The 23,208-nt window shown below is 44.9% G+C and overlaps 1 protein-coding gene across 2 annotated transcripts in view; it reads right to left on the reverse strand.

Annotated features, from left to right (window-relative positions):
- Nucleotides 1-3,559: 3,559 nt before the first annotated feature.
- The window catches only part of GRHL2 (grainyhead like transcription factor 2), a 71,375-nt gene continuing 51,726 nt past the window's right edge, over nt 3,560-23,208 (reverse strand). For both annotated transcript variants that reach the window (XM_054192840.1, XM_054192839.1), the window contains exons 13-16: nt 22,221-22,315; nt 15,540-15,625; nt 9,185-9,249; nt 3,560-7,952 (exon numbers count right to left, since the gene is read on the reverse strand). In XM_054192840.1, the coding sequence (XP_054048815.1) occupies nt 7,838-7,952; nt 9,185-9,249; nt 15,540-15,625; nt 22,221-22,315 (361 nt within the window). In that variant the 3' untranslated portion in view covers nt 3,560-7,837. The remainder of the gene's footprint in view (nt 7,953-9,184; nt 9,250-15,539; nt 15,626-22,220; nt 22,316-23,208) is intronic.

The raw sequence follows: 23,208 nt of genomic DNA on the forward strand, positions 1-23,208 counted from the left end.
AAATCCCGCTGGAAGGTAACCGAAACCAGTGCCTATTTCCTCTTGAGATTTAAAAACAACCCCACCCAGCCTATTTGTGGCACATTACTATGGGCTTGAAACAGGCTGGAGCCTGGATGGAGCATCAGTCACATCACCCAGGTACCCTGTGTGCTCAGTGCACCTTCAAACCGGCTTTATTACCTCAGCTTCCAGTGTGCCAGCCTCCCTGGGATATACATTCTCCTCACCCTCACATTAGGGCCATAATACGATTTAGCATTAAGGCATAAAAAAAGGCAGGAGTGTAAGGAGGTGTTTATTTGCACAGGGATGCTAAAATCTTCCACGTACCACCTTTGCTGACCCATGCATCTCGCTGTGCAAAGCCCAAGGCTCCTGTCCCAGGACAGGGATGCGGACGGGCTCCCAGCACAGAGCCTGGCTCCAGGTGATGGCCACCACCAGGCGCTCCAGCACATGTTGCACCCTGGCAGCCCGGGACTGTCCCTCCCACCCCCTCGGGGAGGAGGCGATCTGAGACCCTGCAGCTCGTCGGCTTGTGAGCCCTGGCTCCGGCCCCATCTGGGAAAAAGCACGCTCTGGATTCAATCACTGTTTTCAGCAGCACGAGTAGAGCCGGGAGCTTGGGAAAGTGCAGAAAAAGCTTTGCTGCCCCATTGAGTGCCCTAAAGATTCAGTCAAGAGCTAGAAGAGGGGTGTTCTGCTCCCCTCTCCTAGGAGAGGGTCAGTTTTTCTTAAAGACCTTTGTGAGTCACCTTGCTAAACCCTCCCTCAGCCATGCCAGAAACTGCACCTGTGGGTGCAGCGGTTCCCATCAGCTTCTCCTCGCTCCTCCACGGCCTCGTAGACGGAGCATTTCCGACCACTCAGCTGTTAAAGCATTCCCATTTTAAGAGCCACTCAGTAAAATGACTTCCTATAAAACACAATTAAACATCTATCACAGGCAGTGCCCAGGAAATGTGATTACTTTAAAGAGGCCCCATGGGAGCTGGTCCTGGCTCACCCCGTGGTGCTCGTCCAGAGAGCATCCATGGGGCCCAGGAAAGGCCCCGAGAAACTCCCCAAAACCTGCTGGACTGAGGAGCTGCAGTGGCAGTGGCAGCACCTTGGGCTGCAACCTTGTCCACAGGGGCTACCAGCATCAGCAAACTGCAGCCAGTCCCACATACGTATCTATATTTATATATAGATACATATATATATATACACAGCATTATATACATACGGCTTCTGGTTTCTGCTGTAGCTCAGGTGCTGACTGAAGATGGGCTGGTGGGGGAACACGGGCTGCACTGGAGACTGTTGTCAACAAAGAGCACATGGTGGGAGGGGAACGGGTCTCCCTGGTTTCCGGTGTACCTGGGAAGAGCTCTTCTGCTCTTGGTTAGTCGGTCATACTTGCCAAGCTACAGAGCTTAGCGCCTCGCTCTCCTGATGTATCGCAAACAAACAGCTGACAAATACTTTTCAAAATTACTAGAAAACGCCAAGCACAGAGGGCAAGCCTTTTTTTAAAACCTTTGTTGGCCCTCAAAAGGCTCTTAGAGCTGCACACGCCTGGATGAGTTTTGCTTGGATGGGGATGGGGAAGGGCTGGAGGAAGCTGGGATCTTGGAGTCAACACTACTCTGGATCAGACATTTCAGGTGAATTAACTTCTTTTTTTTCATTGCCCAAGTGTGGTCTCTGCCTGACACAAGAGAGGAGATCCCAGGGGCTGGCTCTCGCATGGCAGCTTGTCCTGCTCAGGACTTGCCCTCGGTAGGAGCACCGAACTTCTCCACCCCACGGTAAGACAGGGCTACCCCACCACTGCTTGGGCAGCCTCCCTTTGCCGAGACAAATGCTTTCCCAAGCCATTTCCCACTTACTTAGATGTTCTCACCTCCTGGATTCTTGTTTGAAAAGGCAAAAACAACTGGTGGAGAATAAAATGCTTGATGAAAATGTTCTACTGCAAGATGCATGGCCAAATATGCTTCAGTGCTTTGCGCACACAGGGCACAGCAGGAGCAGATGCGAGTAAGGATCTCATCCCAGGTGCCTTGGACTCACAAAGATGTTCGTGCCAGCGCTTCCAGCTGGGTTCTCAGGACACTCCAATATGTCACAGAATCACAGTATGGTTGAGGTTGGAAGGGACCTCTGGAGGTCATGTGGTCCAGCCCCCTTGCTCAAGCAGGGCCACTTAAAGATGGTTGCCCAGGACCATGTCCACGCAGCTTTTAAATATCTCCAAGGATGGAGACTCCACAGCTGCTCTGAGCAACCTGTGCCAGTGCTCGATCACCCTCACAATAAAAATGTGTTTCCTGATGTTCAGAGGGAACCTCCCGTGTCTCAGTGTGTGCTCATCGCCTCTGGTCCTGTCACTGGGCACCACTGAGAAGAGCCTGGCTCTGATCTCTGCATTTTTGCTTCAGGTATTTGTACACACTGATAATATGTCTCCAGAGCCTTCTCTTCTCCAGGCTGAACAGTCCCAGATCTCTCAGCCTGTCCTCATAGGAGAGGGGCTCCTGTACCTTCATTAGGTTAGTGGCCCCTTGTTGGACTCTCTCCAGTATGCCCATGTCTTTCTTGTACTGCAGAGCCCAGAACTGGACACAGAACTCCAGGTGTGGCCTCACCAGTACTGAATAAAGATCACCTCCCTCAGCCTGCTGGCAATGCTTTGCCTGATGCAGCCCAGGATACCATCAGCCTTCTTTGCTGCAAAGCCGCGTTGGTTCAACCTGGTGTCCACCAGGACTCCCAGGTCCTTTCCTGCCAAGCTGCTTTCCAGTTAAGTGGCCCCAGCATATACTGGTGCATGGGGTTGCTCCTTCCCAGATACAGGACTTTGCACTTCCCCTTGTTGAACTTCATGAGGTTCCTGGCAGCCCTTTTCTCCAGCCTGTTGAGGTTTCTCTGGATGGCACCACGACCTTCTGGCGTTATCAGGCACTCCTCCCAGTTTTGTCATCAACAAACTCATTGAGGGTACACACTGCCCCCTCATCTAGATCATTAATGAAGATACTGAGCAGGACTGGACCTGGTATCAACCCCGGGGGTGCACCTCTAGTCACTGGCCTCCAGCTAGACTTCATGCACTGATCTCCCCCCTTTGGGCCCAGCCATTCAGACAAGTCTTCAGTTGCCTCACTGTCTGCCCACCCAGCCCGTACATCAACAGCTTCTCTGTGAGGATCTTGTGGGAGACAGTGTCAAAGGCCTTACTGAAGTCCACGTATACAATACTACTGTTCTCTCCGCCGTCTACCAGGCCAGCCATTGAAAACAGATTTTGGTGATTATTTTTTTCAGTCTCTGTTCTCTTTTTCTCGGTAGAATGAATTTCTATTTTCTTCTTTTTGAAGAGTTTTCTGGGCTCAGACATCAGCACTCCATCCCCAGTATGTAGTAACACACACCACAGCAGGAGAAATATTATCTCATACATAGGAATATTTATTTTTTTCCTTCTTAAAAATGTACAAAAAATAAAATAACTGTATTTACAGTTTATCAAACCCCTCTCCCAGTTGCAACACTATTAAGTTACATGAGCTATTTTCTTAATATAAAAGCACACTATTTATACATAAAGTTTCCTTGTTTGCCAGAAAGAGGGCTTGTCACAAACTTTGGCACAAACAGTCTTGTTTGTATCTTGTCTCAATTCATAGGAAATGGAAGAGCATATAAACATTTCATAAGCTTTACATTTTAAAAGGCATAAGATACTCCTTTCCAGTTCCGTATCAATCAATATACAGCATCTCTGACAGCTCTCCGACAGCTGGAGAGTTTCGTTTTTACTAATTGCTTGAATTAATTTACAACATTTAAACAATCCATAGACTGAAAGAGGAAAATATACAAGAAAGACACTTGATCTCTGAACTCCCAAAAACTTCATGAGAGAGGACACACAGGAAAAAAAAGTTCTTTTCTTTGTAGTTTACATTCAACTGTAAAAATCCTCCAAAATGTCTAGATGGGGATATCACCGTACATCAACAAAGCTTTACTGCAAGGATGCACTTTATTTTGGGGATATCAGCACCTGCTTGTGTAGAAAGAAACTAAAATTTGAGATTTGGGGGTTTCGCAATACAACATCAAATGGACGGAGATAGTGCCAAATCTGTAGCGGGAACCAAAATTAGAGCTTAGAAGATTATTCTCCTTTTGCGCATCTCTATCTGACTCTTTTGAAACACAACATCTACAGACATTGCACTGCTCTAATTCTTCACAGGAAAATGAGTCGAGCAGCAAGCCACCCTTCGGGCTGCACTAGTTAAGATTCAAGACCACTGTCTTGAAGAAGGAAAGGAAATGAGAGTTTTGTTCCTTTAAATAAACAACCACAGCGGTGCCACAGAGAGACAAAAGGAGGGAAGGCAGATATTCCTGTCCCCTGCTGAACAGTAGCCAAATCTTATTTCCATTTAACTCATAATATTTGGAAGATCCAGCATTAATCAATAGTTTTCATTAAACAAAAGCAACACGTATATTTTAAACAATATACATGCGAGCACTTTGTACTTCTAAAGGCCTTCGAATGAAGCAGGGCACGAGGCAGGCCACTGCTTCAGAAGTTTGCATTACTCATACTGGCCCTTCCCCATCACTTTGATAGCCTGTTTTTGACCAAGAAGGTGAACCCTGAGAGCTTCTAGCTTGCCAGGACCAGCATCCAAGGTTCGCTGCTCCTTCAGCAGCCAATGCTGTAACTGCAACTGAAGGGCTGCAGGGCGACATGCTCTTTGTAATGTCTTAGGTGCTTGTGATGCATCTGGAGCAGACAAACAAAGCCCTCAAACCCTGGTAGATAAAGTTAAGCGAGACCATCCTTAACTAGCTCCAGTTGTTGTTTTAAAATAATCTCACCATCAGGCTGAATCCTACTCATCTTCCTCGACCCTGCTACCTTCATTGAGACTGTAAGAAGGAACTAAAGGCAGGAGTGTCAGCTCTCTAGTATCAGGAATTCACACACTTTAACATGTATTTAGAAAAGCTTAGTCTTGGAAGCAACTTTCCTTCCCTGAACAGTGCCTGACCAAAAGCTCCTAAAATGGCAACGGAAAGATAGCTCCTTAAGCCCCAGTATCTCCTGGAGCATTGCGCTTCTCACTAACCCTACACTTCTCCTCAGCGCGCGATGCTGCAGCATCCAACAGAGCCACCCATGTGCCAGACAAGAATGTCCCATTAACCTGAGTGCTGGTGCTGCCAGGACAGCCCTGTCCTCCTCTGTGAACCCCAATTCTCACTGTCCTCCCTTAATGCAGCACATCCCAACCCAGGCCGGCCCCGGGCGCCACAGGCATTCCCTGTAAGTAAGAGAGTTTGGATGGCAGGTTTGCTGGGGAAGAACCAGGGCTCCACTCCCGCGTACGTTTACTCCTGTGCTTCACCTGCACCTTCTGCCCAGACATCATGACTGAGACATCCCACCTAATATCTTCAGGATCCCAAACAACAGAGAAATACAAGAACTAACACCACTGCTCACCAGTCCTCTGTGGTGGCCCTAGTTCCTAATGCCACCTGACAAAACTGTCCTCTTTTTTTCTTTAGGAAAAAAGTATCTGGAATCGGTCAGCAGAGACTTTTTATCTGAGCCTGAGCCTAGCAGAAACAAACTGAACTACCATAAATCCCCTGTATTCCCAGGATGTCTGCTCTTGAGCAGGGTAACGAGTGCATCTGTGCTGGAGTACATATTTATAAAAAGGTAATGGAATTAGTACAAAACTCTGCATCAGAAGGAGAAAAAGCACATGACAAAGGAAGTGAGAGGGAGGAAGGGAGGGAGGGAGGGAGGAAGACAGAACACACACTTCTCTTTGCAGACATATGTGGATTCTGGGTATACTAGCCCTGATGCTAACGGCCTGAACCTTTTATAGGTTCTGGTCCCACAGAAACTTTGGCAGGTACCTAACATTTCTATTTGAAGTACAGAATGGAATGCTATTGCTAAGGAAGTTAAGAAAGTGTGCAAGAGCTTGCAGGACAATTCATCCAAAACCATGCTGACATCACACTGGTCAGCTATGCCAGCTACTTTGCTTTATATGTAAATAGCTCCACACAGCTCAAAACAGAGCCCTGTTAAACTAGGCAGTGTTTCTTTATGCCTTAACCACCTAATAAAAACAGATTCTGTGACTAAATGAAAAAAAAGATTTCAGAAGGGAAAAAAATAAAAAAAAAATCGAAAGGCTGCATGTAGGAAAGGACCCACATTTCTGTCTGTCGCATGGGATCCACATACAGTGCACGAAGAATAAAATGCCTGCAGGTGAAAACTCAGAGGATGGTATGCTGAGTCAAGAGCTCTCTACGACAGCCAGAAGAGCTAGAAAGGAGAGAGAGAGGTGCCGGGTTTGGATGCGTTAGGGACATTCAGGCCTTGAACCCCTTTCCTGCTACGATTTTAGCCTGCAGCTTTCTCTCTTCACAGAATTCAGGAGACAGGGGTGGAATTTGATGGCATAACCTTGTAGTTCAACTTGGGTTCAGATCCAGCCCTTGTGAGAGAGACCGATCTCCACCCCTCAGCTGTGGGATACTCAGTCTCCACTGGTAAAGTTGTTCCAGTTTCAATAAAGTATTTACATCAAGCCCAGGTTTATACTTCACCCAACTGTCCTAGGGATCAAAACAGAATCATTTGATGGAGATACAGGAGCAAGTACCCTTAAGAAGAAGAGTTTGAAATCCTGTTTCTTACAGTCTAGAGGAATGCTTTAATGAGCAGGCTGCTGCGGAAACCACCTTTCCCTCCACAGGCTTGAGAAAAGGCCACTTTGAGAACCTCCACTTCATCGACAGAACAGGCATCAGTCCCGTCTGTACCTTTAGGTACACCAGGCAGCAGACACATGGTGCCTCGTGGATTTGGTGGCAGCTGGATGGGACACTCGGGTATCTACAGCTGGGAACCGGGCAGCCCGTTGTGCCAGAGCACTCCAGACCCTATAGCAGAGTTTGCTCCAATATTTAAGTATAAAACTGGGTGGGGAAGAGTGGAGCATATGAGTGCAGATGCCGTTATCAGCTTCTCAGTACACACTCCTTAACAGATTGCAGCAACCTAATCCTCTAGGAAAGATTCTGTTACACCCTAAACCCAATACATACAAAAAACATAGTGGCAGTAAACATGCCCACATACAGTAGTTAAAATATATTATTGCATATTATAAACATTATATACAAGGTTAAAATGGTTTCTTTACCATTTACTTACAAGTGACATTTGTAGCTGAATGCCTTACTTACAAGTCCTCATTGCTACGTGCTGAGAACTACCAGAGGTATTTGGCAAGACTATACACTATAGAGAGATATGGATCAGTCTGAGCAAGTGAACTGTCAGCCGCTTTCCCCATCTTTAGCGCTGCACCAGTTTTTTAGCAATGACGGAAAGAACTACTGGTAGAGTGATTTACACCAGATTTCTGAAACTAGACCAGCATGGTTCCTTAACGTGTTTTAGAATGAGCTTATCCACACTAAAGTATGGATTAAAATGCTGCATTTCACATTTGCAGTGGGTCATCTGGTTACAAATCTGGGGGCTGGTAACTGCTTGTGCACTAGAGAGTGGGGAACAATAAATAAGGGACCAGGTTAATGTGAGTGGCCTTGTGCTTGACAAACCCAAGTCTACGTGCAGTGGGTGCACATGTGCAGAATGGACAGTATTCTCAAAGCAGTCTTGTAACAGTTTCTCTGATCAATGTCTGTCAAGTTCCTGGGGAATCTTCTGCTTTCCAAGAAGGATGAAATGCTGTGGTTCCTTACAAAAAGGCTCTGCCTGAGGCTAGATCTCTGTCAGCGTGATCTTGAAGCCTTCGACCATGCTCTCCATGTGCAGGATGAACGTGTCCTCATTGGAGTAGTGCTCAATAATGTTGTCATCCATGTTTACCAAGATACTGGTGACAAAGGCAAAAATCAATATTTTTATGTACCAGGACACCAAAAGGGAAAGCCATGCATTCCACCACAGGTGCTTGCTTCACTACAATGCAAAAACAGACTCCAGCACATGCCAGTACAGGGACAATAGTAGGAATCATCATCAAGATCTGCCCCATGGTCCCTTATAGTCTTTAGATTAGAGGCTGCTCCTTGTCAAAGTAGTTAAGGTAAGAGGCGTGCCAGTGCTGGGATCTTAACCCACTTAAGCCACCTACAAGGTGAGCTGCATTCCAGATCCCCGGCAGACCCAGTTAGATGGTGTTTCCCATGCCTGGTGTTGCCTCCCCCAGGTACACCTCCGTGCTACTGCTCAGCCACGCCGTGTGAGCTGCTGCACCTCTGTGGTGCGAGTCGCGGACGCGGGGAAGCAGTGAAGTTTGTGCTTTTCACACAGCTCACAGGCCTAGAACTCAGCTTGGATGTGACAATATTGACAACAACTATTAGAAGTGTATATGAGTGTTTTCCTCACTCTTTACCATAAAGTGTTTCTTCCAACAAACTTATCACTTGGAAACAGTGTTAGAAAGAAGCAAAACATGAGAAGTTTCACCTGTCTTCTCAAAAGCTAAAGAAGTCCCCAGACAAAACAATGCCCTAAGCTAGAGTTACAGATGAAAATAAATGGTGATTTAAAATTATATCGCTACGATATTGTGGTTATTTAGAAGTAAAAAAAAAGTTGAAGTGGAGAGATTTAGATTTATGGCAAGGCGCAGTAGCCTAGCTATTCTAAAATCACAGCTGTGATGCTCTAAATTTACTCAGCTGAAACCCCTGCTGCAAACATTGCCTGCCTGCCTGCCTGCCTGCCTTTCAGATTCGGGCAGGGGCCTACTTCTTCCTAACCGTGCAGGGAAACTCCGTGACAGATTCACAGCAAAGGCTGCACCTGTCCCGTGCTAACGCTCCATATTATTAAGCATATAGTCTACAAAACAGACCTTATCCAAACACATTTTCCAAACACAAACTGTTTCTTCACAGTAAGCCTATGAATACTGGTCAGACACAGACTGGAGATTCATGTTTCCTCCTCCGCCACCCCTTGCTGTCACCATAGCCATTAAGATTCCAAGCACACGGGCATGTCTCCTGAAAGTGTTTATACTGCCCAACATCGTGAGGCCCCAAGCACTTCTGAAGGATCCTGCAATAACCCCTAGATAGTTAGTTAGTTACTTACCCCTTTTTGCTCTTCTTATAAAGTTTTGCAATCTTTTCCACTGGCAGACCATATTTCTCAGAGATCTGAAGTCATAAAAAAAAAAAAGAAATATCATTAAAGACTAATGAGAAATATTAAATTATCACGTCTCACTTTACATAAGGCATTAAATTTCTGCAAACTTTGACAGGATAGCTATACAGAAAAGTCACTCGCAACCATGCCATATCTTCATTTAAGGATGATTAGGGGAGGAATAATCCTAAAACATCTTGATCAAAAAACCACAATCATTTCCATCCAGAAACTTGGAGACTATAGGTTTTGTAGGGTTTGAGTCATCAAAACTGCCTCAGCATCTCCTACTGCTCTGCTCAAAGAGCCAACAGTCTTTCCAGCTTCAGATTTTACCAGGGAATTTCAATCTGATCAGACGCCTTTCTGCTGTTTCTTATTCTGGTTTTCCAGGCTCATGGAAGCGAAAGCTTCTTCCCCCAGGCAGAAGGCAGATGAGCAGCAACACAACAGGAGCTGATGGATTGATGGATCAACAAAAAAAGATGTGCACATTTCTTAATGGCATTTCCAGGTTTGTTAAGCTAACGGGACCCTCCATGGGTCTTTTGTCTGAGAAGTATCTTCTAGGAACCTTTTCTTGTGGGAGGGCTACAAACCTGCTACACACGGGATTTGGAAGGTTCTGTATCGTTGGGGAGGTGACTCAGTTTAGTTACTAGGGTGGCAAAATGAGAGCACTATTTGGCTCACAAAACATCATCTGAGTGTACAGATTAACAAGACGAGATGCCGCAGAGAAGTGTGTTAACAAGGTATAGAACTTCTAAAATAAACCTCTTGCCAGCTGCTCAAATGATAAAGCAGAAATTATAGGAAAACTTTTGAAGGAAGAACTACTTAAGCTGACAAATTACCAACACTAACAAGCACTTCACTGGGATGCTTTGGCATTGCTTTGCAGCAGTGCATTAGTAACTTTTTCGGACATCCCTTCTGCAGCGAGTCTGTGATGTGCCCATGGAGATGGTGTCCCTGAGCCCTCCGTCCGATCCAGGTTTACTTTCCAAATTATAACTCTTCTTTGAGGGAACAGGTCTCACAGCTCATACTTTGGAAGAAGATTGTCCCAAAAGGCAAAATAATTACGGAAAAATTACTTTTTTGTCAGTGATTAATGTTCTGTGATACTCTACTGCCAACCAAAGTAAGTTTCCTGCTCTTCCCAGGTGAAATGAAGTTGCAGCTGAATAGCTGACTATTTATCTTCTGCATCAGAGAACTGAAATGCACAATCAAGAATCCATTTAAAGCCTGCCAAACATAAGTCACTGTAAAATCTTTTTGTTGTGTTTGCATTGACTCCCATTGAGAAAAAGTGACACTTTAGAGAAGCAAATTAAAGCAATTATCATGAAATAAAAAATTGAAAAAAGCGATGGATAAACTCAGCACACCAAGGACTGATTAAAACAGCCACAGGCTGAACCCCAAGCACAGCTCCCATCCAGAGAGACAGAATTCTTTAAGACAGAGAATTAAGTGGCCTATACTTGCCCACATCACCTATACTTGTATAATTATCATCTTATCTAAGATACAATTTTGTACTTAAAAAGTATAATGTAACTCCAAGATGCTGAAGAACCAATAAAACTTCTTTTACACTGCGGTTTCCTCTGTGGACAGCGTACATCTGTGGCTAACAGAAAGGGGAGGATGTGAATAAGACGTAACTGATAAGGTACACTAAGGCCCAGTTTTGCACCTAGCAGAGAACCAAATACAAATTATATTGTGGGTTGTATTTGCTACTTCAGTTTTACTCACATCACCGTGTTTCACTGCCCTTTTGGATATGGTGCTGGAGATATTGATGGTCGTCCTGGTTCCTTGGGAGAGAGCTAATTCAGCATCGTGGCTGAGCAAGCTCATACGCTGTAGAGTCCCACTCTCCCTGCTGAGGTGAGCAGTCCACATTGTACGTTTCTGAGAAGAGGGGCTTCACCCCACTTGTCGCATCTCACAAAAGCATCCTCACTATCGGACTATAAAACCAATCTTTTTCACTCTGAGCTCTACGTAGCCTATGCGAAAGGCTCTGTGTAGCCTACACAAAAGCTACATAGCCACATGAACAGGGTGGAAATGCATCCTACAAAGCAGTTCCACCATAACATACTCAGCTTATCTGGAGCAAGTTCAAGTCTTTGCTCCAAACAGGGCATAACAAGGGTGATTTGAACCCAGGGTTTGCCATATCCCTGTGTGGGATGTCTTAACTTATTCCAGCTACTCTCCATCACAAACGGGACAATATGCCCCACCTAACCTTCGTGAACACCTGATCCAACCTATGCACATAAATCCAAGGGAGGATCCGCGGGCAGGATCCCCAGTAGAAGGAATCACCTACCAGAGGGTAGATTTAGATTAGATATTAGGAAGAAATTTTTCACTATGAGGGTGGTGAGGCACTGGAACAGGTTGCCCAGGGAAGCTGTGGATGCCCCATCCCTGGAAGTGTTCAAGGCCAGGATGGATGGGGCTTTGAGCAGCCTGGTCTGGTGGGAGGTGTCCCTGCCCATGGCAGGGGGGTTGGAATGAGATGATCTTTAAGGTCCCTTCCAACCTAAACCATTCTATGACTCTATGATTATACCTCTGGCCAGAAGCACTTGTGTAGGTACCCACACTTTGTCCCTCACTCACACTCCACTGCTGTCTACCACCATCTTTCCAAGTCTCCCTTCCTTCGGTGCCTCATCCTGTTCTGCCCATTGAGGGCAGCTGCCTGATCTGAGGCTGGTGACTCCTCTGGGGTATCCAGGTGCTGCACCGTGAGAGCAAATCTTGACTGTCTTGGAGAAGTTCTCAGAGAAACTTTCATGTTCTCCTTTTATTCTTTCTTACCCTTTAGCTTTGCTTACAATTAATAGAATGACATCAGATACGCAATCTGGTGCTGAACTTTTGTATCTGTAGCTTTGTTGTACCCTTAAATTTAAGCTTTCATGTAAAGCAATAATAAAAGTGGCTCCAATTCATCAGATTGTTGAAAAAATCCTTCATAACAGGCATCAGAGAAAAACTGCAACCTGAAAGTGCAGAAAATGTTGCAACTGTGTGAACATAAGGAAACAACTCTCTGGGTTGTTAACTCTGAAGCCTAGTAATACTACTTGAAGACACTTTTCACTGACTCCATGCAAATAAATAAGCAGGAAGAAACATCCCTGTGCCAAAGGGGGTTTAATAGCAGCTAATATACAGCATTCCAGCATAAAACTTCTCTAGGATATTTGGGATATCTAACATTCAAGCATTCCAAATGTTGCTCAAAGTGGTTTGGGACTCTGGGACACCTCTTCCTACATGAGCTACGAGAGGTAGGGCTGAGAAAGCCTTGCCTGTCACACCGCCTGTGACAGGTGTAGGATTTATATAACATGCAGGGATTAGTGAGCTTTGCGAAAGACTGCCGACTGACTGAATAAGCACATTTCTCAGGAACCCCTGAGGACTCAACCAATTATACCAAACGGAGAGCCGTGGAAGCAAGGCTTGAAGGGGGGATATGGGAGATCCTCCCCCTCACCGGCTCCGAAAACAAGCCTGCGGTGCAAATGTGCTAAGTCCTGCTGCAGAATCTGAGAAAGCAGAGAGCTAGCATCTGCTAGGGCATCTCACTTAACACTCTCTTCTGAATCACGCTTGTTGCCAGCTCAGGGGGAACACCGCTGCTGCCAACTTCCATATAAAACAACAGGATTTCTCACTTGACCCCAAGCAGGCTATAATAAATTTTAAAAAGATATCTTTATTTGGAGGAATATTTTCCTTTATCATCTCCATCGTTCAATTTTCAATCTTCTGAGCAGAGGATTGTTTCCTTCCCTTAGGATGCCTGAAGCAGTGGGACAGCCTCCAGAGTGGCACTGAAATAAAAGTCTGGGTGTCCCTTTGGGCTGCAGTCTGCTGGCACCGCAAGTTTGTCTGTAGCACACATCTGATTGCACAGGCCACCAGAAATGCTTTCTCTGCTGGGGTCAGGAAGACAGAAAGGGCAACATCTGGGCTGGTTGAGGCACGTAGGAAAAGATTTTTGCCAACTTATTTCTATGGAATGGTCCAGTCTGCTGCCCTACATTGGTTGGAAGGACACATACATAGACAGGTATCTAAGCAAACTCTACTGAGCTCAGCTGTTAGCTTTTAATTTTAGAAAGACTTTGGGAGATGTTTGAATTTCCCAATTTAGATTGCCTTCTGTAATTTGAATAAATATGTGATTCTGCACAATGTAAGACTGGGGCACCTACTGAGATCCACAGAGTTAACTTGACTTTGGATCAGGCTTTAGCAGGATTTAGAGCTGGTCAGTCACCACATATGCGTGATGTTTTGTGATGGGCAACTGTTTCACTATGTTCTGTTTATCGAGACTGCCTAGTGTAGGATGCAAACATCTTAAAAACCAAACATTTGCATCACTTTCTGAGACGTACTGTATTCTCTGAAACCTGAGACCTCTAGATATTTGCCAGAAGAAAGACATCTGAGAAGGAATCTAGTTGTTCATTCGGAATGGGGATAGACGAGAGAATAAACATAGTACCTGAAAAAGCAATATCATTAAAAAAAGTAAAATCCATAAACAGAGAAGGAGGGTATGATTCAGCATCATTGGTCCTGTCTTTCAGATCTGGGGCTCTACAATATTCAGAGCCTCATTTTCTAAGTTATTTAGTACTGAGTTTAGAATTAAGCATTTAGGATGTGCACAATTACAAAATTAAATGATTTGCTGAAATGACTGTATAGAGAGTATTTCAGAATATGCAGTTTGACAGCTTTTTGGAAATGATTTATCCATAATATCCTACTAAAGAGAATTAAAATTTTCTGAATATGTTCCTTCCAGTGAACTGGGACGTTTTACAACAGATCAGATTTCTCTGGTGCCAAATGCATGCCACTGAGTCAGCAGCTGCGCACACAGAGGTATGCAGAAACCTTTCCTGCTTCTGCACCAGCTTTGTTTTTATGTTACACGGTGGCTGGAAAACAGGCATGGAGAGGCACAGACTACTGGAGGTAAAACATTCATTTTAGCTTGAAGGGTTATAGAAGGATTGTTACATGCTTTTAACTTCCATACAAAGACAAGATGAAATCGTGTTACAGCTTATCATGAATCAGGCTGCAGCCTCTTTGAGTGAAGCCTGGCTTTTAATATACACGCGCGTTCTGCCTAACGACTGAGCTGCACTCACAGCTAACGAACAGTATTGGCAAGAGCACAGTTAGGACATCCTTAAGATGCAGCTGACTCTCCTCGGAGATACCCTGATCTGCATAGGTGCTTTAAACAACTTCACTAACCCACATATCTTTTTGCCTTCTGCTACTGGCCAAATATTGACCAAATAACTCAATCTTTACTGCATTTGATGTGTCCAGTACATGCAACAAGACACTGTGACCGTTTTATGAGTGTGAATATACACACTTTAGCACTCGGCTGAGCTCTCTAGGGATACTTTCATCCACTCCCATCTTCTCTCCTACGTGTAACCAAGGCTGGAAATCAGGTCAGTGTCCCACAGGTCAGTCTCACATTAGTGCCCCCACCAAAGCAGTGAGACACGTGGTTGCTTTTTAACTCTTTCCTCCCCAAATTTCACATCTACTAGCCATTCGCTCATACAAACAGGATTAAATGTGTAAATAGCCACCCGTGATTACGGCTAACAGGTAACAAGCAAAAATTCAAGTCAAAGAAGCAGCAAAGAGGCAGGCTGACAGGTAGGTCCCTCTGGGAGTGAGGGCTAGAGAAGAAATCTGAGACAGGAGGTATGAATGACTAGTCTGCATTGGCTCAGCAACTGCCTCTTTCATGCCGGAGCAGCAATTGCAGAAAAGTCATATGCAATTCACACGGAAACGGTGCATCCTCGAGCCTCTTCTTTAAAAGATGGCTGTGAACACACCGATGGGCATTACAGGAGAAGATTCAACAGGCTGTGAATCATCAGTTCAGAAAGAAGCATTTCAGAAAATGGAGCCTGCATCTCTCTGCTTCCCTGACACTGGTTAATTACTGCCATTCCTCAAGGCTCAGGTCTCCAATAAACCAGGTCTGCAACACTATTTAATCCCAGCAACCTTCTGACAGCACTGAATTCGGAACATGCCAGCATTTCAGAGGCGTGCTCCAGAAAGCCTTTATGAAAGGCTTTAAAAGTATTTGAGAATAACTTCCTCTTTATATTATGGTTGTTCTCAATAATATACTGAAAGCCTTAAGATTTTCTTACCAAGAAAGACAAACAACGTGAGGACATCGGATACTTACCGCTTCCATTAGCCCCTTTACTGTGGGTGATTTCAGCATCAAAGCATCAAACACCTCATCCGTCTCCTTCCTCACATACAAAAGCACTGAAACAGAAAAAAAGTCAAACTTGGAGCAGGTTCAGTCAATCGAACAGACGAAACACCCCACACTCAGTAGAAAAACAAATATTAATCCATGACAGATAAAATTAAGTGCTCAAGATGGTTTGCACTTTTAAAAAAATGCACTCTTACATCACCAGTGATCTAAACATAAAAGACACATCACAGTTGCTTTAAAAACCCCCAAAGAAAATTCAGCAAATTTAATTTAATGTGAGCAATCTATATTTGCAAGAATTTAAACCTCCATCTGATGATTAGGGGACTGGAACCCCTCTCTTATAAAGAAAGACTGAGGGATTTGTGTCTCTTCAGTTGCAAAAAAGACAGCTGAGAAGGGACCTTATCAACACTTATAAATACTTAATGGTGTCAGGAGGACGGGGCCAGGCTCTTTTCAGCGGTGCCCAGGAACAGGACAAGAGGTAATGGGCACAAACTTGAGCATAGGAAGTTCCACCTAAACATGAGGAGGAACTTCTTTACTCTGAGGGTGGCAGAGCACTGGAACAGGCTGCCCAGAGAGGTGGTGGAGTCTCCGTCTCTGGAGACATTCAAAACCCGCCTGGATGCGTTCCTGTGCAACCTGCTCTGGGTGACCCTGCTCTGGCAGGGGGGTTGGACTAGATGATCTCCAGAGGTCCCTTCCAACCCTATGATTCTATGATCTACTGAAATAAGAGAAGCTAAAAACCACTGAATCCCTGTCCCTGGGTCACAGGACAAGACACACAGGTCTTCCTAAACCTGCATCTCGGCTTGCACCTCTCCATCCAAACGGCTGGGAAAGAAGATTCAGAAAAGGCAAGTCTGGTTTGCCTTTAGCTGAGGCTTTGAGACCAATTATCAACAGAAAGGAAAAGAAATAGTTCTGACATTACCATGTGGATGACTGCAAATGGGCCTGGCCAGTCTGAAAATAAACACTGGAAAGAATGAGCCCAAAGTCATTTGAGACTTCACAGGGGAGACATCCACAAGCACAGCTGGCAGGCAGGCATTTACCTGCTCAGGTACCCAAATGCCATTTGCACTCTTGAAAATCTCCTCTTCCTCCCTCAGACGTCCTGCCGAGTCTTAGTGGTCCACAGGCAGGATGCTCTGCCCTCTCTAGCTCTCGTTCTCCCCTCTCTGACTTGTACAGGTAAAAGGAGGAAACTTGCTGTTATATACCAAAAGCCAAGCAGACAGCTACAAAGTGAACGAACATAAACACCAGAGAAGTGTTTTAGGCATAATCTCACATGACTCTGTTAAAGTAGCAGGTTAAATAATATGTTCCACAATTTATTTTTTTCCCCAAATAAACTGCCTTTTCAAACAGCAGTGCTGCAGGATAGGTACAAATACATGTTAGGTATTTAATGTCCATGTGACAAACTACATTGGTAATTATCTTTTTTTTTTTGTAGACAGAAAAAGATATCTTTTGAAACTGCTAATCCTTGTGGTCCAAAAGATATCTTCACCAGGGAACTCAATAGATGACTTGCAGATGAACAACAGAGATGATGGTATTCTTCATACAGAACCAATTGTTTGGAAGATAATTCTCACGTCAAGACTGCAGCATGGTGGACCCAGGCCCATTTGCAGAGAATTGCAGCTTCTTTGCCCAGGTTTTGAAATGATTGAAAAAAGATTTAAAGCATGGGCTGATCAATCCCCTTTCTTGGTCTACAAACCAGACGTGCAGGACAATGGTGGTTTTTGCATCTTTAATTCAGAAGCATGAGCCACAAAACTGCTACCACAAGCACGCAGAGCCACATCCTTTTCACCTACGTTTTGGTAATTCCCTGGGACCTGCCTGAGAGTGTCCTTTTAAAGGACTCAGAAGCTGAGACAACTTTGGGTCACAACCTAAATAACTGTAAGAAAATAAGAGAAAAAAAAAATCCACATCAGTAGTTAAATTTTATTAGGCCTGATATGGTTACTTGCATGAACAAGCACTCACTTAAGGTGCTAATTTTACCTGTACTAATACTTTTATTAATTCAGTAATTCTTTTCTTATGATTAAAGAGCTGTCCTGTAACTCCTGGATTTTCAAACATCTGGACCTCTGCCAGCCTTAATAATTAGAAACGTATCTGAAAGGAGAAAAAAATCACTTGGTCCGAGATTAACACTGGGAACATCATACAGTCCAAGTGCTGAGCTTTAAATCTGTCTGTTGTGCTTGGCATGTCAGGCAATGTTATGCTTAATGAAAGATCCATTACAAGGATAATGGGGAACTTGAATCACTATTATACACACAGAGAGCCAGGATTAGTAAACATATGGGGGGGTTGTTGGTTTTTTCTTTTCACGGACAGGTGTGAAAATACCAGCTTTGATTCACCAGGGCACTTTTCCATAAATGACTTCTGGTGACAGTGATGCTTTAAGGAGCCCCTGTCTCATCCCTGCCCTTATGCTCTGTGGCTCTGGCCCGTCTCAATGAATTTTTCTGGATGATGAACTCTCTCAAACAGCAGATGTGAGTGAAAAAACACACCATTTTTTCTGAGTTGTTCTTCAGACAGATCAGGTCCCTGCTTCAGTGTAGAACGCAGCCCCGCACGCCTTCGTGCTGGCATAGCAGCGGAGAGAAGGCGGCTGGCCCGCAGCAGGAGGCACAGCAGGGGCGGAGGGAACGGGGCTGCAAAGGCTCCCTTGGGCTCAGCAGCTCTGCCAGGGAATGCCACGCCGTGACTGTGACGGTATGACACAACTCGTAATTACACCCTCTGATCCAGCTGTCACCGTGTTCACGGCATCTAGATGGGCTCACTGTAATAGTACAGATTGCAATATTTTGGGGCGTGGGAAATCTTGCACCAAGCAATGAACTATTTTTGACTGAAAGTTAAAAAGATAAATTGAAATTTGCCTGACCTCTACACTACCTGGCCTCAGTTCTTAACCTTCTTACCAGCATTGAAACCCACTGTAATCCCTAGTGCTCTCTACATATTAAAAGGAATTGCAAAAGAAATAGTCCGGAGTCACAAAATAGCGGAGTGGCAACCAGCCTTTACCGAAGGCAAGGGAGGTTGGTGCACCTGTGAGATTTTTGGAAGCCAGGAGCTGAGGATTTAAGTGTGAGTGCAGAAGAGCAATGTTAGATATCTCTTTTAAAAGACTTATCAGCTTGGCTCTCCATTGGCAAATCTGCCAAGGCAAAAGATAAGCAATAGAGATGTGGCAAAAATGAAACTAAGGACATGATGGGACAGTAAGACTCGGTCCACTACGAAGGTCTGAGCCCAGACATTACTGATGCTGTGGCTGACATCCTATGAGCAATTACTACAGTCTTTGTCGAGTGGTCTCTGTATGGAGATGTGGCACATTTTAGTCAAGAAAAGTAGGGCTGGTGACCTGGCTTTCCCACATTTGGAGTTTTGATTAATTGCCCTAGGTGCCCTTGTCGCCAAGAAGGCCAATGGCATCCTGGGCTGCATAGGAAAGACTGTGGCCAGTAGGTCGAGGGAGGTCATTCTCCCCCTCTACTCTGCACTGGTGAGGCCACAACTGGAGTACTGTGTCCAGTTTTGGGCTCCCCAGTTCAAGAGGGACAGGGAACTACTGGAGCGAGTCCAGCGTAGGGCAACCAAGATGATTGTGGGACTGGAGCACCTCCCTTATGAGGAAAGGCTGAAAGAGCTGGGACTCTTTAGCCTGGAGAAGAGAAGGTTGAGGGGGGACCTGATTAATGTTTACAAGTATCGAAAGGGTGGGTTTAAGGAGGACGGAGCCAGGCTCTTTTCAATGGTTCCCAGCGACAGGACAAGGGGCAATGGGCACAAGCTAGAACATAGGAAGTTCCGTTCAAATACACGGAAAAACTTCTTTACGGTGAGGGTGACAGAGCACTGGAACAGGCTGCCCAGGGAGGTTGTGGAGTCCCCTTCTCTGGAGATTTTCAAGACCCGCCTGGATGCAGCCCTGAGGGATGTGCTTTAGGCAACCCTGCTCTAGCAGGGGAGTTGGACTAGATGATCTCTAGAGGTCCCTTCCAACTCTGAAGATTCCGTGATTCCGTGACAGAGTGAATGCTGTCTTCCACAGGGATGGTTCACAAAACCCTGATTGTTATGAATGCAAAATGTTTCTTGAGTAGTTTAACACAACTTTCCTGAGAGACAAAAGGTAGACAAAAAGATTACTTTCTTCAAGCTAAGGGCTACAGGACTGGAAATCTCCCTGATCTGTAACACAGCTGCTGGATTTATAATTAACGGGAAACTCCCTATGATATCTGAAAGGGAAAGTGATTTGAAAACTCTGACTGAGAACTCAAAACAGGAAAAGGCCACAAGTCTAGCCAAGTAACTAGCTGTGCTGCACACTCAGTACAGATTAACATACTTTACATTTCTGTGTTGGGCACTTGTAACTTGTTAGGGGTCATGGAGATGAAAGAATCATTCACAAAGACGCAGCTATCTGTGTGAGAATATGAACCTCGTTTTACTGATGGTCTGCAAACCCTTCAGACCTGTTCTCTTGAAAGCTGTGCTTTAATACTTTTGCTTTCACTGGACAATATTACAATTAGGTCCATCAGGCAGCGGTAAGGCCACACAGTGTCACTTCAGTTCTTCAGCTGGGCTTGGATCCCTCACTGCTCTGATAATGAGCCACCTTGGGATGACATTGCTTTTAATGCATATTTTCACATATCAGACCTGCTCTCTCTCAAACGTTCCACCAGTGCCCCATCTATACCTGCTGTCTAGGAGTTATTGATTCTACTGCACCAAATAAATCTGGGACAAAGAGTGCTTCTAGTACAGCTAAGCCTGGGAAAAACAGCGGAACATCTTAATACCCAGTGGATCCTGTGACAGTATTGTCAAACGGGCAGATTCAGCTGAGCTGCGCCCCATCAGCACAATCCCAGATGCAGGGTTCCTGATGGCAGCAAGTTCACCAGAGCAAAGGCCACGCTGGAAGAGGCTTGGCCTCCAGCCAGCATAGTCCAAGTCGCAAGAAACAGTGAACAGGAAGGGGATGCGAAGAGAGCATCCTCCAGCTTCTCTGGTTCCATGTCTCTCCTTGATTTAATTATTTAACACCGTTTTGTCAACAGTTGAAAAAACTTTTTTTCTTTCAAATCTTCCCCTTGAAATGCTTGCAAGTCCTGGACGATATTAAAACCACTTACCACAGCAAAAGAATAATCAAAGCAAACCAATACCTCCTTGAAGGCAACTCTCCAGGCTTCCAGCTGGGAAACCCAGGTGAAATTGCAGGAAATTACAGTTCTTTATGTAGCCCTTGTGGCTGTCCCCTTCTGCTTGATGGAGCCCTGATAATGCGAATTTGGTCGGGTCCTTGAGTCAACCAGATGCATGTGTATGGCCAGTGCTGATCTCACATAATCAATTGAAGATTTAATTAAAAGAAGAATATGTTCATATTTATTCCAGGAAGATACCACTCTCCCTCCTATAATCTTGTATGCTTCCCTTGGTCCAAACACACCATCCTAACCAACAGAGAAACTTTGCAAATGCAGGCTCATGAGAAGTTGTTTCTATAAAGCTCAAATGAGTCGAATGCACAAAATTAGTGCAACTAAGAGCAACAGAGCTCACTTCTGTACCTTGTTGCTTTGCTGTCTCACAAATGGGTGGGTGAACCTCAAAACGTTTGCAAGTTTGATTATCTAAGTTGGTCAAAGCCCTGGAGCCTGCAATAAACTTACGTAACAGAACTCATGAGACTGAAGGAACCGCCAACTATTCTCTAACTGTGGCAGTGTGGGAGGTTATCACCTATAGCACTGCACTGGAAGTGACTGTACACAAAGCAGATTTTGTGGACAAAACCACCACTTGCTCACCCCTACATTCAGTGCAAAGTTTAACAGCTCTACCTAAACCATTGCTTCAATGTTACTCAACTTAAGCTTCACTGTAGCAGACTGGAGAGCAGGAGTTGGACTGGTATAGCATGTGAAACGCAACTGTAATGATACTCACTCAGGGCAGCAAAAAAAGTTAAGGGAAACCATCTCTTAAATGATTCAGTTAGGTCTGCTGGAAGATGTCTCTCCATGTCATATATTTCTAATTGGGTAGGAAATTTCTGAGATTTTATTCAGGCTAATCTAAGTCTGCAGTCAGCAGGAGCTTGCCTGTGTAAGGTCTCTGTGTTTGACCCAGTGCATCTTGCATATTTGCTTGTGATCCCAGCCAGAACAGAAAAGATGAGCAGAAGTTAAAAATAGACAACCACAGATTTGCTACTGGAACATTTATGAACTATGTAACTTGGCCAAGGATCAAGAAACTTTCTAGCTTTTTTAAATACACTTGTGTCCTGATCTCTTCTTGAGATAGCACAGTCCTTTTCTTTTCTTTTTTTTTCTTTTTTTCTTTTCTGCTTTTAAGTCATTACTAGGCATTTGTTAAAATGCCTCCTCCTATACTGGCAGGTGTAATGATCTCTTCTCCCATCTACCCCACTCTTGCACTAGCATCAAAACAACTAACTTGCTCTGAGTCACACCTGCCCTTCCCAGCTTGAGGGCGTAAGTCCCACAACTTTATTTTTAACTGCTAAGAACTGTCTGTTACCTCTTTTCAGGCCTTCTTCTTTCATTTGTTTCAAAGGGGATGGACCAAACTCCTCCTCCACAGGCCGGAACATCCTTTTGACCAGGACACTGCCACTAGAAAACACACAACAGCGACGATGTCACAGTACAGCTGTGCTCCCAGCAGGAGAGGGGGCAACAGCAGCAGGCATGACTCACTTCGTACTCTGGCAAAACCCCCACTGGCTACTCAAGTCGCACCAGACCAGAAACTGCAAGGATTTAGCTTTTGATGCTTATCTGAACTCTCCAAGCCTCTCAAATTGCCCTGATTGATTGGCTGGGACAGGTGACAGGAAAATATGCTCCAATGTTACATACTATTTTGAAAACCCCAAAGGCCCTTAACTGTTTAAATATTGAGGGAAGGGGGGTGAGGAAGAAGAAAAAAGCAAAGTAAAGAGCTGAACCCACATTTACACATTAATTCACCTCCTCTTCAGGGTCAAGGAGACAGCCTCAGGAAACACCAACAACATTTCTAAAATCCGAGACCATACAAACCAGCAAGTTCAAAAGGAAAAACATGCTGGGCCAGATTCAGCCCGAAGCTGCGACGCGCTCTGCTGGGGAAGCTGAGGGATGAAGGCACCACAGCCACCCTCTCCCCTCAGCATAGCTTTGGCAGGACTCGGTGTCTCCTTTTAGTCTTGGAGGAGAGAACTGACGCCAACGTGCTCAAATTCCACCATAAGCCTCATGAAAAACATTAGCTCCATAAAAGACACAAAGAGGGCCTTCTGTTTTCAAGTCGATGTTAGCTGCGGGTGCCCGGCCTCTCCCCACCACAGGCCACTTTTTACAGGCTTATGTGAGTGCACTTGTCTTACTCCAAACTCTCAGATTTGAGGGTGCTCACTTGGGATTCAAGCAATTGATAAAAGTATGGGGCTTGCACACATTACAGTGAATACTGGCTGGACTCCAGCCACACATATTAAACCCCTTATTTCATGACATCTCTAACT

The sequence above is a fragment of the Rissa tridactyla genome, chromosome 2, assembly GCF_028500815.1.
Source record: "Rissa tridactyla isolate bRisTri1 chromosome 2, bRisTri1.patW.cur.20221130, whole genome shotgun sequence".
Classification (NCBI taxonomy): Eukaryota; Metazoa; Chordata; class Aves; order Charadriiformes; family Laridae; genus Rissa; species Rissa tridactyla.